This window comes from Bombina bombina, chromosome 7 (assembly GCF_027579735.1).
Source record: "Bombina bombina isolate aBomBom1 chromosome 7, aBomBom1.pri, whole genome shotgun sequence".
Classification (NCBI taxonomy): domain Eukaryota; kingdom Metazoa; phylum Chordata; class Amphibia; order Anura; family Bombinatoridae; genus Bombina; species Bombina bombina.
In genome coordinates this window covers 417,748,881-417,766,488 of record NC_069505.1, presented here as the reverse complement: position 1 = coordinate 417,766,488, position 17,608 = coordinate 417,748,881, and the positions used below count along the sequence as shown (strand labels likewise).

The 17,608-nt window shown below is 37.5% G+C and overlaps 1 protein-coding gene across 2 annotated transcripts in view; it reads left to right on the top strand.

The window, feature by feature from the left end:
• Window positions 1–6,515, top strand: part of SOX10 (SRY-box transcription factor 10) — a 9,821-nt gene extending 3,306 nt beyond the window's left edge. Inside the window, exons 1-4 of one of the 2 annotated variants that reach the window (XM_053721247.1) lie at window positions 283–412; window positions 1,165–1,581; window positions 2,191–2,444; window positions 2,567–6,515. In XM_053721247.1, the coding sequence (XP_053577222.1) occupies window positions 1,190–1,581; window positions 2,191–2,444; window positions 2,567–3,243 (1,323 nt within the window). In that variant the 5' untranslated portion in view covers window positions 283–412; window positions 1,165–1,189 and the 3' untranslated portion in view covers window positions 3,244–6,515. Of the gene's footprint in view, window positions 1–282; window positions 413–1,164; window positions 1,582–2,190; window positions 2,445–2,566 lie in introns of those variants that run through there. The other variant, XM_053721246.1, reaches the window with a different exon arrangement.
• The last annotated feature ends 11,093 nt before the right edge of the window (window positions 6,516–17,608 follow it).

The following is a 17,608-nucleotide window of genomic DNA, read 5'->3' as shown; positions in this document are numbered from 1 at the left end:
GATTTATTTTCAATTAAACCAAAATTATATTATAGTACATAATATATTTTATTTATAAAACAAAAATTGATGCATAATATTGGAGGTAATAGTTCACGAGAATAGAGAGATAACTACTTTTGAAAACTTGGGATAAACTTAATCCCTTGCATGATTTGTACGGTAATGTTCGGCAGTGCATTTGACAATAATTCTATTTATTTTATTTGACTATTTTTTTCCCCACTGTTAAACACTTTAAAGCTTAACACTATTTTTATAACCCCTTAGTTACTAGAATGTCTTCTCTGGAAGTGAAAGGGCTAAACCGATAGGAAAGAGACGATTTGTCTTAGTAAACATTTGGAATTTTTTTTTAGAAAAACAAAGGTGAAGTCAACCATTTTTAAGTATAACAGCAAGTAAATCAAATGTAAGTAACATTATAGATTAGAACTGTATTAGTTTGTTACAGTAAAAAATTGAGAATGTGACATTCAGCTTTCACTTTTCTCTCCTACCCCCAGATTAGATTTACTTTTTTAGCAATGGATTAAGATGTATTCTGTTAATTAGTTTGCTCAAACATAGTTACTAATTACATATTTCACCAACACATATATTACATAAAATAGATAATCAGGTCAGACTCATAAAAGTACTAGGTTCCTATAAATTGCAGGTTGCCCTCTTGATTCAATTTTATTGTGACAGGCGGAAAGTCTACATAATTTACTAGACTTTTATATATTGTCCCTAAATTGTGAGGACTATTCTACATTTTCTGTATACAAACTTCGTCAACTGAGTCTTAAAAAGTGTGTGGCTAACTCTTTAATATAATTGTTGGTTCCTCGAATTTAAATTAATTTCTAAACCCAGCATAGATGACCTTCTAGCTAAGCATTATCAAAAGACATTTAGAAAGTAATGATTCCATCTAAGATAGGGAGCTATCTTTTGGCTGCAGATTATCAGGACAGGATCAGATAGGGCTGAATTTCAATGCTATATAGGGTTATTATGTGTTCCGCCAGTAAGCTGTCTAGCAGGACAGGCACAGTGCCGGTAGTTATTAACAAAGCTACATTTTGTATTTAAAGTGAGTTGACAGATTAAATAAATCTTCTATTATATTTTGTTACATGTCTAGCAGAATTCCATTTAATTGTTGCTGTATTGCAGATATTTAAGAGAGGACACAGACACCATGAGTGACGACCAGAGCCTGTCAGAGGTAGAGATGAGCCCTGTTGGGTCTGAAGACCCTTCCTTGACTCCTGACCCTCTCCCACCCCATGCTCACTCTGGACCAGATGATGACGATGACGATGATGGTAAAGTAAAGAAGGAACAGGATATAGAGGATGATCGTTTTCCTGTTTGCATTCGTGAAGCAGTCTCCCAGGTCCTGAGTGGATATGACTGGACGTTAGTGCCTATGCCTGTCAGGGTTAATGGCAGTAATAAGTCCAAGCCCCATGTCAAGAGACCCATGAATGCCTTCATGGTGTGGGCACAAGCTGCACGTCGGAAACTGGCAGATCAGTACCCCCATCTGCACAATGCAGAACTTAGCAAGACCCTGGGAAAGCTGTGGAGGTGAGAACCATATAAAGCCATACATTATAACTGTTTAAAAAGTTATTTATTAATCTTGATTAGACAACTTATTTGCCATACGGGCAAACCCCAAAATGTTCTTCTGTGACTCAGACAGAGCATACAATTTTAAACAAATTTCCAATTTACTTCTATTATCAAATTTGCTTCTTTCCCATGGTATTGTGTGTTGAAAAGTTACCTAGGTATGTGTCTGGTGCACTACATGGCAGGAAATAGCATTAACATTCTTGAAAGACTGCTGCCATATAGTGCTCCAGACACGTGCATGCTCCTGAGCTTACCTCCCTGCTTTTAAACAGAAGATACCAAGAGAATTAAACACATTTGCCAATAGAAGTAAATTATAAAGTTGTTTAAAATTGTATGTTCTATCTGAACCACAAAATAAAAATGTTGGGTTTCATATCCCTTTAATACAATGATTTAGTTATCCCACTCTGGCTATTCTCCTTTTCAAGTCAATTATGTCTTAGCTTTTAATATCAACCTCCTTTTGTATTATATCCTTCTTATATGTGTTTCAATCCATTTTCTTATGTGGTCTCTATATCTATTGATCCTTTTCTCTTGTCACTCTTTGTGTAGGCTACTGAATGAAAATGATAAGAGGCCCTTCATAGAGGAGGCAGAGAGGCTTCGGATGCAGCACAAGAAGGACCACCCAGATTATAAGTACCAGCCTCGTAGAAGAAAGAATGGCAAGCCCACTTCTGGTGATGGAGATGGTTCCTCTGAAACAGAGGGGGGAGCTACCTCTATACAGGCTCACTACAAGAACTCACACCTAGACCACAGGCATGGTTCTCCAATGTCTGATGGAAACTCTGAACACTCCACAGGTAATGTGAGCCAATCAAAGGGAAATAATTCTAGGAATTTTCTGATGACAGAAAGTTTTTTCTGCCTTTAATGGAAGTATTTTGATAGCAAAATAGCTTACACAGATGTTTGTCTATTTTAGGACACAGCCATGGACCCCCCACTCCTCCAACTACACCTAAGACAGAGCTCCAGGCAGGAAAATCAGAAGTCAAGAGAGATGGATCACGTTCAATGGGAGAAGGAGGCAAACCTCATATTGATTTTGGCAATGTGGATATTGGGGAGATCAGCCATGATGTTATGTCTAATATGGAAACCTTTGATGTCAATGAATTTGACCAGTATCTCCCACCCAACGGCCATGCTGGCCACCCCAGCCATATTGGGAGCTACACCTCTAGCTATGGCCTTAGTGGGGCTCTGACCAGTGGCCCCTCTGCTTGGGCTCTAGCTAAGCAACACTCTGCAACTGTGGCAGACTCCAAAGCTCAGGTGAAGACAGAAAGTTCAGGTACAAGTCATTATACAGAGCAACCGTCAACATCTCAGCTGACCTACACTTCACTGGGATTGCCACATTATGGTTCGGCCTTTCCATCTATCTCCAGGCCTCAGTTTGACTACTCTGACCATCAGGCTTCAAGTTCTTATTACAGCCATTCCAGTCAGGCATCAAGTCTTTACTCAGCCTTTTCCTACATGGGTCCTCCACAACGTCCTTTATACACTGCAATCGCTGAACCTCCCAGTGTGGCTCAATCACATAGTCCTACGCATTGGGAACAGCCAGTCTATACTACTCTGTCAAGACCCTGAAATATACTGTGGAGCAGATACAGAACGTGGATCTCTCTGGGAGCTTGCTCCGACGGGATCCTCCCATGGCTTAACTCCAAGGTAGATTCCGGATTCCAAGAGCACCTGGAAGCCGTAGCTGGTTTCTACGGGACCCTGGGGAAGACGGTGACTGGAGAACATAAGCTAGGGATCATTCTTCGCTGAATCGAACTCCAGTGTAAATTGAAGCGTGTAGGATAGCAAATCAATGCAGGGATGGGGGAAGGGAAATCAGATTATAAACACATTATCTCCCAATTTATGGGAGGAAGCTGCAACATTTGATTTAGGAAGTGGCTTTCAATTAAAGCCGACAGTGGAAGTTTGACTGTACATTCTGGCTGCACAAGGCAAGTTCCTCTCCGAATAACACTCAAAGCAGCTTGACTTTTTTTGTTTTGTTAAATCCAGTTGACCTGGGCTGCTAATCTGTATGAAATAAGGGATAGTCCAACCATCATTAACTAATTTAACATCTTGGGACATTACGGAAAATAAGTTTCTCTAATCTTATCCTCGAAGTAGAAGATGCATATTAGGTTAGAAAGGAAAACTGGGTAGAAAGTATTTGTTTTAATTTTCCTTGAACTGCATCTATATGGTCCTGAGAAACTAGAAGACGTGTAGGCAGGAGATAGTTATTCCAGTGATAGCACTGACTATGTATACTCCATTTATGTTACTGTGATGAGTTGCAATATGGCAGACAAATGCTTTTAATGGCAAATAATTGACTATTGGGTGTGGTAAGTTGGCCAACACTTGGCTTGCAAGTTTATCCTCAGTAGTACGATGCTCTCAAAGAGATAAATTAAAGTACCTCCTTTGAGAGGAGCAAAATGGCTGCTCATTTGTATCCATCATGGTGAATTGTATACCATAAAGCAGCAATACCTAATACAACTGGGAATTATTTCATTGTTAAGGACAGTATTCTATTACTTGGGTCTAGAAGACATTTCCCGTGCAGAATACTAGTGAATAATACCCAACTGAAGAATACAGTTAAAATAAATGCAAATGTAGACGTAAAAAACACTTAAGGTGTTAAAAATGTAATTTAATTAATTAAAAAGTTTATATATAGCAATTGTAGAAATTCTGACCCCACACATCAATAAAACAACCACAACAATTTAGAAATGTTTTTTTTTTTTATTCGGTAAGCTTGACATTTAAAGAAATCTAGTACAGAGTTGCCCATCTAGAAATGCCTTTCAAAAAAAATTGTTTTGTATACAGTTATAATTTCTTAAGGGCCATTTTGATAGACCTTCCAATAACAACATGACTGCTATATTGGCTGTATACAACACATAAGGTCACTTGTTGTTGGATGGTTAAAATGCAGTTGTTTTTATGTTTTATCACTCAACATTTCCATACTTAAAGGGACACTAAACCCAATTTTTTTTTACAGGATTCAGGTAGAGGATTTAATTTTAAACAACATTCCAATTTACTTTTATTATCTCATTTGCTTCATTCTTTAGATATCCTTTGTTGAAGAACTAACAATGCACACTGGTGATCCCATCACACGAGGCATCTATGTGCAGCCACCAATCAAGCAGCTACTAAGCCTATCTAGATATGCTTTTCTGCAAAGGATATTAAGAGAATGAAACAAATTAGATAATAGAAGTATATTAGACAGTTGTTTAAAATTACTGTTCTTTCTAAATCATGAAAGAAAAAATATGGGTTTCATGTCCCTTTAACATTATGTAAAAGGCTTAAAGGGACATAAAAAATGTTTTCTTTCATGATTCAGATAGAGAATGTGATTTTAAACAACTTTCCAACTTACTTCTATTATCTAATTTGTTTTGTTCTCTTGGTATCCTTTCCTGAACAAGATACCTAGGTAGGCTTAAAGTGAAGGTTAATTTTGACGAATTAGTGCCCGGTTTTTAATAATCCTATTAAAAACAAGGGCACTTTAATTCATCAAAATTGACATTTCAAGCGTTTTCTTCAAAAATGTACCTTTTAATCCTGAAAGCTGCTCCATCGATTCCCCCGGCCGTCGGAAACCTCTGCTTACATCAGAAATGACGAATCCGACTTCCTCCGATCACTGCGTTCCCCCAGGGGGGGATCATGGCCTGAGGGAACGCCATAATTGGATGAAGCCGGATTCATCATTTTGGACCCGCGAAGAGAACTTGCGACGGGCGGAGGAAACGTTGCAGCGGCTCTCAGGATTAAAAGGTAAATTTTTGAAGAAAACGCTTGAAATGTCAATTTTGATGAATTAAAGTGCCCTTGTTTTTAATAGGATTATTAAAAACCAGGCACTAATTCGTCAAAATTGATCTTCACTTTAAGAATTGCTGCACATATATGCCTCATTTTATTGGCACACCCAATGCGTTTTTACCTAGCTCCCAGTAATGTGTTGCTGCTTCTTCAACAAAGGATACCAAGAGAACGAATCAAATTGGATAATAGACATAAATTGGAAAGATGTTAAACAATGTATGCTCTATCTGAATAATGAAAGAAACATTTTGGGTTTCATTTTCCCTTTTAAATCAAGGGAATTGTACAAAGATTTTGACTATTTGATCAAATATTTTTAACTTAAATCGGACTGTATATTATTTCAGTCTGTGCAACTGACACACACCACCCCACTTGCATAACTAAGTCCACCTTTGTGGTGGCCATATACAACATACGTGTGTATTTCTTGCTACCAATATTTCACCATAACAGGAAAAAAAAACTAAATTATCGCTAGATACTATGAAGTGTGTTTAACAGGATGACAAAAATGGAAAAGACAATATGTAAATATATATATACAAATATATATATATTTTTGTTTTGGATTAGAAAGTGAGACTGGTGCTTTAAAACCAAATAATGTCTCGGTGGAATTGAGATTTAACAAGTTTATTGTTGTTTCATATAATTTTTGTATTCTAGTTTATACTTGTGATAAAGAGGGACAGAACTCCATTAACCCTTTAGTGGTTAAATCTTTTTTTTGATGCTTTGTCCTATCCCCAGATTACCGCTGGTGTCTGATAAAACGCATCCCTTCCTCCATCGGTCAGAGACGTGATTGTGTGTAAAGTGTGTCAATTTCCTCTTATTTTCTGTAACTGCATCTTTGTTATTTATGTAAATATCATACTGTCTTGCGCAATTTTTCTGACTTGTTATTCTTTTTAACTGTGTATAAACCTATATAAATATATATATATATATTCAAATAATAAAAGCTGATGCTTTCTTGAGAAGCGATGGCATTTTTATTGAATTTTATTAACGTATTTCAGAATTTATAACCCATTTTGATTGCAGGGGCTTTGCAAAATCATGTTGAAGATAACCGCCCCTAAAGTGGTTGAGAAAGAATGGACTTTTCTTTGGATGTCTAAACGTAGCACGGAATGTATACGATACAAAACAGATTGTTAGCTCAAGTGATGTAGGACATACAGAATTTATAGTAGCGAAATAAGAGGAGAGGTGCACAGAGAGAGATGGGAAAACAGGTAAAATAATGCAAAAAAATAAAATAATAAGTATGATCTATACAGAAGTTCTGTATTTGTATGCTATGGATATTAAAAAGACACTGTACTAAAAATGTCCGTCAATCATATGACAGAGCAGTGTTTAAAGGGACAATTCACTGTTTTTCCCTGAATGTGTTCCCCATGACCTCTTATACCAGCTGCAGCATATAAAATGTATGAGAAATTGTTTGTTTATGCTTATTTTTGCAAAATAAATAGCTGGATTTGCTCTTTGAAACCACAGCCCATAAAAATAGGCTAAGCTTGCAAACAGATCAGATCTTGTTATCTTATTACTCAAATGCTTCCCTTTCTTATCTCTGTCTCTATACAATACTCAGAAAGAATAATTGAAAATGAACATTTTAGAGATTTATCTCTTCCACTTCCCACTGTCAGTGTAATTTCTTCCACTGGCTGTGTATACATAGTTTTTCAATAGCCTATACCTAGGTATAGAAACTTTCAGTATAGGTAGGGAAGAAGCAATTTGTAAACAATTTAATACACTCTAGAAGGTAAAATGGAACATTGGGAACACATCAAAGGAGAGAAAGTTTTTGGGTAAACTGTCCCTTTAAATATGAAGATTTTGTTTCTTTTTGTCTGAAAAACAAATTTAAAGGTTGCTGAACCCAAATTTTATTCTTTCATGATTCAGAGAGCAGCAATTTTTCTAATATACTCCTATTATCAAATTTTCTTCATTCTCTTGGTATTTTTATGTGAAAAAGCAGGAGTGTAAGCTTAGGAGCCGGCCCATGTTTGGTTCAGCACACTGGGTAGTGCTTGCTGATTGGTGGCTAAATGTAGCCACCAATCAGCAAGTGCTATCCTGGGTTCTGAACTAAAAAGCCAGTTGAAATTAAATTAATATACTAGTATATATTGTGCATTTCCTATTAATGCTAACTGTATAATAGATACTTTCTGCTAATGCTCATGACGTTGCTATAAGCTAATAAGCATTATTAGGAAGTTCATATTAACCAACGAGCAATAATAGGAAGTGCCTATCAGCCAATGAGCTTTAGTAGGAAGTGCTAATTAACCAATGAGCATTAGTAGGTAGTGCTTATTGGATAGTGAGCTTTAGTGGGAAGTGTTTATTGGATACTGAGCATTAGTAGGTAGTGCTTATTGGATAATGAGCATTAGTAGGCAGTGCTAATTGGATAGTGAGCTTTAGTAGGAAGTGCTTATTGGATACTAAGCATTAGTAGGTAGTGCTTATTGGATAATGAGCATTAGTAGGTAGTGCTTATTGGATAGTGAGCATTAGTAGAAAGTGCTTATTGGATACTGAGCATTAGTAGGAAGTGCTTATTGGATAATGAGCATTAGTTGGAAGTGCTTATTGGATACTGAGCATTAGTAAATAGGAAGTGCTTATTGGATAATGAGCATTAGTAGGAAGTGCTTATTGGATACTGAGCATTAGTAGGAAGTGCTTATTGGATACTGAGCATTAGTAGGAAGTGCTTATTGGATAATAAGCATTAGTAGGAAGTGCTAATTGGATAATGAGCATTAGTAGGAAGTGCTAATTGGATAATGAGCATTAGTAGGTAGTGCTTATTGGATATTGAGAATTAGTAGGAAGTGCTTATTGGATACTGAGCATTAGTAGGAAGTGCTTATTGGATAATAAGCATTAGTAGGAAGTGCTTATTGTATACCGAGCATTAGTAGGAAGTGCTTATTGGATAATGAGCATTAGTAGGAAGTGCTTATTGGATAATGAACATTAGTAGGAAGTGCTTATTGGATACTGAGCATTAGTAGGAAGGGCTTATTGGATAATGAGCATTAGTAGGAAGTGCTTATTGGATACTGAGCATTAGTAGGAAGTGCTTATTGGATACTGAGTATTAGTAGGAAGTGCTTATTGGATACTGAGCATTAGTAGGAAGTGCTTATTGGATAATGAGAATTAGTAGGTAGTGCTTTTTGATACTGAGCATTAGTAGGAAGTGCTTATTGGATAATGAGCATTACTAAAAAGTTCTTATTGGATAATGAGCATTAGTAGGAAGTGCTTATTAGATAATGAGCATTAGTTGGAAGTGCGTATTGAATAATGAGCATTAGTAGGAAGTGCTTATTGGATACTAAGCATTAGTAGGAAGTGCTTATTGATACTGAGCAATAGAAGGAAGTGCTTATTAGATACTGAGCAATAGTAGGAAGTGCTTATTGAATAATGACCATTAGTAGGAAGTGTGCTTATTGGATAATGAGCATTAGTAGGAAGTGCTTATTGGATAATTAGCATTAGTAGGAAGTGCTTATTGTATAATGAGCATTAGTAGGAAGTGCTTATTGGATAATGAGCATTAGTAGGAAGTGCTTATTGGATAATGAGCATTAGTAGGAAGTGCTAATTGGATAATGAGCATTAGTAGGAAGTTCTTATTGGATACTGAGAATTAGTAGAAAGTTCTTATTGGATACTGAGCATTACTAGGAAGTTATTATTGGATAATGAGCATTAGTAGGAAGTGCTTATTAATACTGAGCATTAGTAGGAAGTGCTTATTGGATACTGAGCATAAGCAGGAAGTGTTTATTGATACTGAGCAATAGTAGAAAGTGCTTATTGGATAATGAGCATTGGTAAAAAGTTCTTGTTGGATAATGAGCATTAGTAGGAAGTGCTTATTGGATAATGAGCATTAGTAGGAAGTGCTTATTGGAAAATGAGCATTAGTAAAAAGTTCTTATTGGATAATGAGCATTAGTAGGAAGTGCTCATTGGATAATGAGCATTAGTAGGAAGTGCTCATTGGATAATGAGCATTAGTAGGAAGTGCTTATTGCATACTAAGCATTAGTAGGAAGTGCTTATTGGATTCTGAGCATTAGTAGGAAGTGCTTATTGGATACTGAGCATAAGCAAGAAGTGTTTATTGATACTGAGAAATAGTAGGAAGTGCTTATTGGATAATGAGCATTAGTAGAAAGTTCTTATTAGATACTGAGCATTAGTAGAATGTTCTTATTGGATAGTGAGCATTAGTAGGAAGTTCTTATTGGATAATGAGCATTAGTAGGAAGTGCTTATTGGATATTGAGCATTAGAAGGAAGTGCTTATTGGATACTGAGCATTAGTAGGAAGTTCTTATTGGAAACTGAGCATTAGTAGGAAGTGCTTATTGGATAATGAGCATTAGTAGGAAGTGCTTATTGAATAATGAGCATTAGTAGGAAGTGCGCTTATTGGATAATGAGCATTAGTAGGAAGTGCGCTTATTGGATAATGAGCATTAGTAGGAAGTGTGCTTATTGGATAATGAGCATTAGTAGGAAGTGCTTATTGGATAATTAGCATTAGTAGGAAGTGCTTATTGTATAATGAGCATTAGTAGGAAGTGCTTATTGGATAATGAGCATTAGTAGGAAGTGCTTATTGGATAATGAGCATTAGTAGGAAGTGCTAATTGGATAATGAGCATTAGTAGGAAGTTCTCATTGGATACTGAGAATTAGTAGAAAGTTCTTATTGGATACTGAGCATTACTAGGAAGTTATTATTGGATAATGAGCATTAGTAGGAAGTGCTTATTAATACTGAGCATTAGTAGGAAGTGCTTATTGGATACTGAGCATAAGCAGGAAGTGTTTATTGATACTGAGCAATAGTAGAAAGTGCTTATTGGATAATGAGCATTAGTAGGTAGTGCTTATTGAATAATGAGCATTAGTAGGAAGTGCGCTTATTGGATAATGAGCACTAGTAGGAAGTGCTTATTGGATCATGAGCATTAGCAGGAAGTGCGCCTATTGGATAATGAGCACTAGTAGGAAGTGCTTATTGGATCATGAGCATTAGTACAAAGTTCTTATTGAATAGTGAGCATTAGTAGAAAGTTCTTATTGGATAGTGAGCATTCGTAGGAAGTTCTTATTGGATACTGAGCATTAGTAGGAAGTGCTTATTGGATATTGAGCATTAGTAGGAAGTGCGCTTATTGGATAATGAGCATTAGTAGAAAGTTCTTATTGGATACTGAACATTAGTAGGAAGTTCTTATTGGATATTGAGCATTAGTAGAAAGTTCTTATTGGATACTGAGCATTAGTAGGAAGTGCTTATTGGATATTGAGCATTAGTAGGAAGTGCCTATTGGATACTGAGCATTAGTAGGAAGTGCTTATTGGATACTGAGCATTAGTAGGAAGTGCTTATTGGATAATGAGCATTTATAGGAAGTGCTTATTGGATAATGAGCATTAGTAGGTAGTGCTTATTGATACTGAGCATTAGTAGGAAGTGCTTATTGGATAATGAGCATTAGTAGGAAGTGCTTATTGGATACTGAGCATAAGTAGGAAGTGCTTATTGTATACTGAGCATTAGTAAGAACTAAAATATGTAGATACTGACATTTCATATGGAAGACAGAAAACAATTGGGTAAAGTGCCCGTTTCATTGTTACAAAATGTAATAAAGGCACATCTATTCATTTGACATGAAAGTCAAAATTACTTTTTCATGAATCAGACAAAGCAGAAATTTTAAGGGTTTTTTTCCCAATTTTTTTTTTTTTTTATTAACAAATGTACTTTTTTTCTATTGATAACCTTTGTTTGAAAGCATACCTAGGTAGGCTCAAGAGCACCAATGCACTACCAGGAGCTAGCTGCTGATTGGTGGCTACACACACATGTCTCTTGTCATTTGCTCACCAGATGTGCGCAGCTATCTCCTAGTAGTGCATTGCTCCTCTAATTTTAGGGTTTGATCACAATGGTTTAGAAAAGTTAATATAATCTACAAAATTCTCCATTGAAGGCTATGGGTATTTTTGCTGATAAATCATGTGATAAGCTCTTCTAAAGGATTGTTATATACAAACAGTACAATAATACAATGCTCTTATAGCATGTTTTAGGTCACCTTTATATCACTTTAAACATACAGTAATATGTCACTTGTCTGAAACCAAGATGTCACAGTCACCCACCTCACAATTTAACCAATAGAAACACTGTCACACCCACTACAGTGAATTGAAAAACTAGTATATTCCTGCAATTTACAAGAACTGATGCCCCTACAGGACCCAGCTGTCAAGCAAGTGAAATCTTCAGCTGATCTGTTTATTTTGTGCATCATCACGTGCAGCGAGGTTATTTGCCTATATCAGGGATTGGGAACCTTGGCACTCCTGATGTTTAAAACTACATTACCCATGATGCTGAAGCACTCTGAAGTCCAGTTGAGCATCATGGGAAATGTAGTTCTGAAACATCTGGAGGGCCAAGATCATAAATATGCTCAGCGACAGGTCTGTACAACAGAGAATCACATTTATAGACAAATATCTACTTTGTACATTGCAGTATTACTCATAACAGTGATCATGGCCACTTACACTAAGCTATGTAAGCTCTCTGCAGAATGTTATAGTCACTAATGTTGGAAAAGATTATGACAGCAAAATATAATTCAGTTTTGGTCTCGGTTACGTATTAGGAGCTAATATAATCCATAGATATCTGCTAACACATTTTGCGCAGTGGTTTCTTCTTTAAGGTTTATTATACTAGACAAGTGGGTCTTAAATGTCTTCTTAGGAACATGAAATAGAAACAATAAAATGTGTTTTTATTGCACTAAGAACTATTGTGTTTAACTCATGAAAAGGGGATCTAGAGCTGCAATGCCAATGCTGTGCTAAACATGGCTGATAAATATATATATATGTAGCCACCAACCACTGGCCAAATTCAAGTTGAAAGCAGAAGTGCATTGCTGCTCCGGAGTTGACTTTAACTGTGTGTTTAACCTTTTTGTTGGAGTGAAAAAGATATCACAGTTTAAGCAATTGTGCAACAATACAATGCATGAGAATATTAGAGCATTTTATTATTGATTGTTTATGCACCTTTAAACACAGATACAGTGTGATGCCTGGTGCAATATAGTGTAGATAAGAAACTACTTGAATAAGATAATCAACATAGTATGGTGGGTGGAGGAAAAAAAATCAGCAGTAGGAAGTAGCAAGAGAACATGATCTAATGATGTTAAATTAATTTATAACCATTATTATTCATTTTCCATAACGCGTTTCATTACCGCTTATTGCGCAGAAAATACTGATGTGTCCCCAAAGCATTAAGGATGCTGATCTGTGTGTGTGTGTGGGGGGGGGGGGAATCAGATTGTTAGCTCTGATAGTGCATACAATTTGAAACCACTTTCCAAATTATTTCTGTTAACAAATTTCCTTTTCTCTTTGAGTCCTTTGTTGAAGGAGAATCAATGCACTACTGGGAGCTTTCTAAAAAAAACATCTAGTAAGACAATAACAAGAGAGAAATGTGTGTAGCCACCCATCACCCGCAGCATTGTCGCTGCTGAGCATATGTACATAGATAGATAGATAATCCCTTTATTACCCATGTAGTTTTACATACAATATATAAAAAGAAATCTCCCAGGGATAATATGCACCAATACAGCAGCTGTAAAAAAGTACAGCTTTTGCTCTGAATCGTGTGCGCTACACGAAAGCACACGACACAGCAATGCCACTGAGCTGTGAACGCACACCGCTACCGTCACATGTGTGAGAATCCCTAAGCTACAAGATGGCGCCACCCGGAGATGCAGGAGAAAAAAACAATAGTTTGGTGATCAGCAGCTCTAGTTAAACAGCTGAACCGTGCGACTAACATTACAGCATTACTAGAGTTCAAATTAGACGCTCTACTGGATTGGAGCATGCCATTTAACACTATAATGGCGCTTTAACGTCCCTTTAAAAGGACAGCAACACAGTGAGACTGTAATATAAAATGTATAATTATACACAACTTTACAATATACTTTCATTTTTTATGTTGCCCCTTTGTGGATTTTCCAGTCCTGATAAATGAAAGAGCACATGGCACATTCACAAGCCTAACCCTGTCTATGTCCCTAATTTGTATTTTGTTATCTTATAATTTCTGCTAAAGCCAAACAATATAGATTCTATTAACACAATGACAGTAACAAGCCTTGTCTTCTACAGTCTCAAGTCCGGATTGGCTCCTCCAAATAAGGAATCTAGTGGGCGGAGTTTGGCCATTGAAAAGAAGTTTTAAACAGGTGTTAATTTCTTCTTACATAGTTCAGACTCTGCTGATATGTTATTCTATTAGAAGACTGAAAAACAATGATGTAATTACATGGTGTCTACTGTCATTTAAATACAGTTTTCCTTCCTGTTAATATATAAATATACGAAATGGGGTCCCCCTGGATTGACAAACATGAAGCAAGCTGAACTGCTTGGATCTTAGCAAGAAGTACTATGTAATGCCTGGATAATATGAAGTTTAGGAAAGGGAGAGCTGGTTTAAACATGGCGTCTCCCAGCCCCTTCCCAAAGCTGCCCCTCCCCAAACCAAACCCACAGTGTCCGGTTCCTCATGATCGTATCATTCACCCTAGAAAACAAAGGTCCCATTTAAAACAGCTCTTGAGAATCTGACCCCGGAAAAGCCAGGCCTGCTCCTGCAGATTTACACACAAAGCCGAGTCTGCACGGATGAAATTTCACATCCCTGATGTGATTAAAAGATTCTGATGCAGGACGCTAGCCTGATTAGCTCATTACCCCCCACCCCCAGCTGGTGTTTACTCCACTGCAACAATGTGACCAGTCAATCCTTCATTCCAAAAGACATTACTGACGAACTGACCACAACAAAAATCCATTTCTTACACATGTCTGCAGCCGACTGAATTGTAAAATAGCACTTGTGGAATCTGAACTCCTTATTCTCTCACTGCTGCAAAAGTGACAGCTATTAGTGGAACACCAACAATTGCACAAACAATAAACAAAAAAACAATACTACTGCATGGCTGGATTTATAAAACAAAAAAGCTAAGTGCTTAAAGGGACAGTCTACAATAGAATTGTTATTGTTTTAAAAGATAAATAATAATACCTTTATTACCCATTCCCCAGTTTTGCATAACCAAGTTATATTAAAGGGACAGTCTACACCAGCATTTTTATTGTTTTAAAAGATAGATAATCCCTTTATTACCCATTCCCCAGTTTTGCATAACCAACACAGTTATATTAATATACTTTTAACCTCTGTGATTATCTTGTATCTAAGCCTCTGCAAACTGCCCCTTTATTTCAGTTCTTTTGACAGACTTGCAGTTTAGCCAGTCAGTGTCTGCTCCCAGATAACTTCACGTGCACGAGTACAGTGTTATCTATATGAAATACGTGAAATAACACCTTCTAGTGGTGAAAAACTGTTAAAATGCATTCTGAAAAGAGGTGGCCTTCAAGGTCTAAGAAATTAGCATATGAACCTCCTAGGTTAAGCTTTCAACTAAGAATACCAAGACAACAAAGCAAAATTGGTGATAAAAGTAAATTGGAAAATTGTTTAAAATTGCATGCTCTATCTGAATCATGAAAGTTTATTTTGGCCTAGACCATCCCTTTTATACACTTATTACCTCTGTGATTACCTTGTATCTAAGCATCTTCTGACAGCCCCTGATCACATGACTTTTTATTTATATCTATTGACTTGCATTTTATCCAATTAGTGCAGTGTCTGCCACAACCCACAGGCGTGAGCACAATGTTATCTATATGGCCCACATGAACTAGCAGGCTCCTGTTGTGAAAAGCAAATAAAAAACATGTGATTAAGAGGCTGTCTGTAGTGGCTTAGAAACAGGCAGACATTTAGAGGTTCAAATGCTATAAAGTATATTAATATAACAATGTTGGTTGTGCAAAGCTGGGGAATGGGTAATTAAGGCGTTGTCTATCTTTTTAAACAATAACAAAAATAAGTAAGCTCAATAGCAGCATAGGGAGTTTACTGGTGATTGGTGGCTATATGCATGCTCCTTTTTTTTCATTGGCTCACCAGATATGCTCAGCTTGCTCTCACCTCAGTAGCGCATTGCTGCTTTGGAGCTGATTTTAACTATGTGTTTAACCCATTTGCAGGGGTAAAACACACGCTTATATACAACCAATAGTGCTATAACAACATAACACATTAGTGCAATTTCTTTTTGCACTTTTAGGTACCAAAAAGACAGAATTTAAACTGACATAAAAGTGACAATATATGAGTGTCAGGCAAACATTACCAGTGAAGGTTTTGCATATGTGCCCCACTCGAGTGTGTGAACAAGAGAAGGAAAGAGAAGTGCAAGTGTTTTCTGCAATCTGGGAGAAACCATCAAACAGCATTACCTGCTCCACAAGACAAAATGACAACTGTATGTGATCCAGTACACCCATTGTGAAAATACTGCATTAAAGGAATATTAAAAAGACATTATACACCTTTTTCTTTTGTGTAAAAATTGTGCTTTGTCTCACACTCCCTAGAGAATCAAATGCAAATTATGTAACCAGCAAATGCAGCTAAACAATGATTTGTTGCATTAAAAAAGTTATGGAATTTGCTATTTGGCACAAAAACTAGAGGTTTTTATGTATTTAAAATTAATTCAAATATAAAGTGGTGCAGAAAGAGGGTGTATGATCTGTAAGTGGTGATGATCTATGAGGGGTGCAAGGAGAGGGTGTATGATCAGTAAGGGGTGATGATCTATGAGGGGTGCAAGGAGAGAGTGTATGATCAGTAAGGGGTGATGATCTATGAGGGGTGCAAGGAGAGGGTGTATGATCAGTAAGGGGTGATGATCTATGAGGGGTGCAGGGAAAGGGTCTATGATCAGTAAGGGGTGATGATCTATGAGGGGTGCAAGGAGAGGGTGTATGATCAGTAAGGGGTGATGATCTATGAGGGGTGTAGGGAGAGGGTATATGATCAGTAAGGGGTGATGATCTATGAGGGGTGCTGGGCGAGGGTGTATGATCAGTAAGGGGTGATGATCTATGAGGGGTGCAGGGAGAGGGTGGGTGATCTGTAAGTGGTGATGATCTATGAGGGGTGCAGGGAGAGGTTGTATGATCAGTAAGGGGTGATGATCTATGAGGGGTGCAGGGAGAGGGTGTATGATCAGTAAGGGGTGATGATCTATGAGGAGTGCAGGGAGAGGGTGTATGATCAGTAAGGGGTGATGATCTATGAGGGGTGCAGGGAGAGGGTATATGATCTGTAAGGGGTGATGATCTATGAGGGATACGGGGAGAGGGTGTATGATCTGTAAGTGGTGATGATCTATGAGGGGTGCAGGGAGAGGGTATATGATCTGTAAGGGGTGATGATCTATGAGGGGTGCAGGGAGAGGGTGTATGATCAGTAAGGGGTGATGATCTATGAGGGGTGCAGGGAGAGGGTATATGATCTGTAAGTGGTGATGATCTATGAGGGGTGCAGGAACAGAGTGTATGATCAGTAAGGGGTGATGATCTATGAGGGGTGCATGGAGAGGGTGTATGATCAGTAAGGGGGTGATGATCTATGAGGGGTGCAGGAACAGAGTGTATGATCAGTAAGGGGTGATGAGCTTAGAGTGGTGCAAGGAGGGGGAGTATGATGAGTTTGGGGTGATGATCTATGTGGGGTGTAGGGAGAGGATGTATGATCTGCAAGGGGTGATGATCTATGAGGGGTAAAAGGAGAGGGTGTATGATCAGTAAGGGGTGATTATCTATAAGGGGTGTAGGGAGAGGGTGGGTGATCTGCAAGGGGTAATGATCTATGAGGAGTACAGGGAGAGGGTATATGATCAGTAAGGGCTAATGATCTGTGAGGGGTGCATGTAGAGGGTGTATGATCAGTAAGAGGTAATGATCTATGAGGGGTGCAGGGAGAGGGTGTATGATCAGTAAGGGGTGATGATCTATGAGG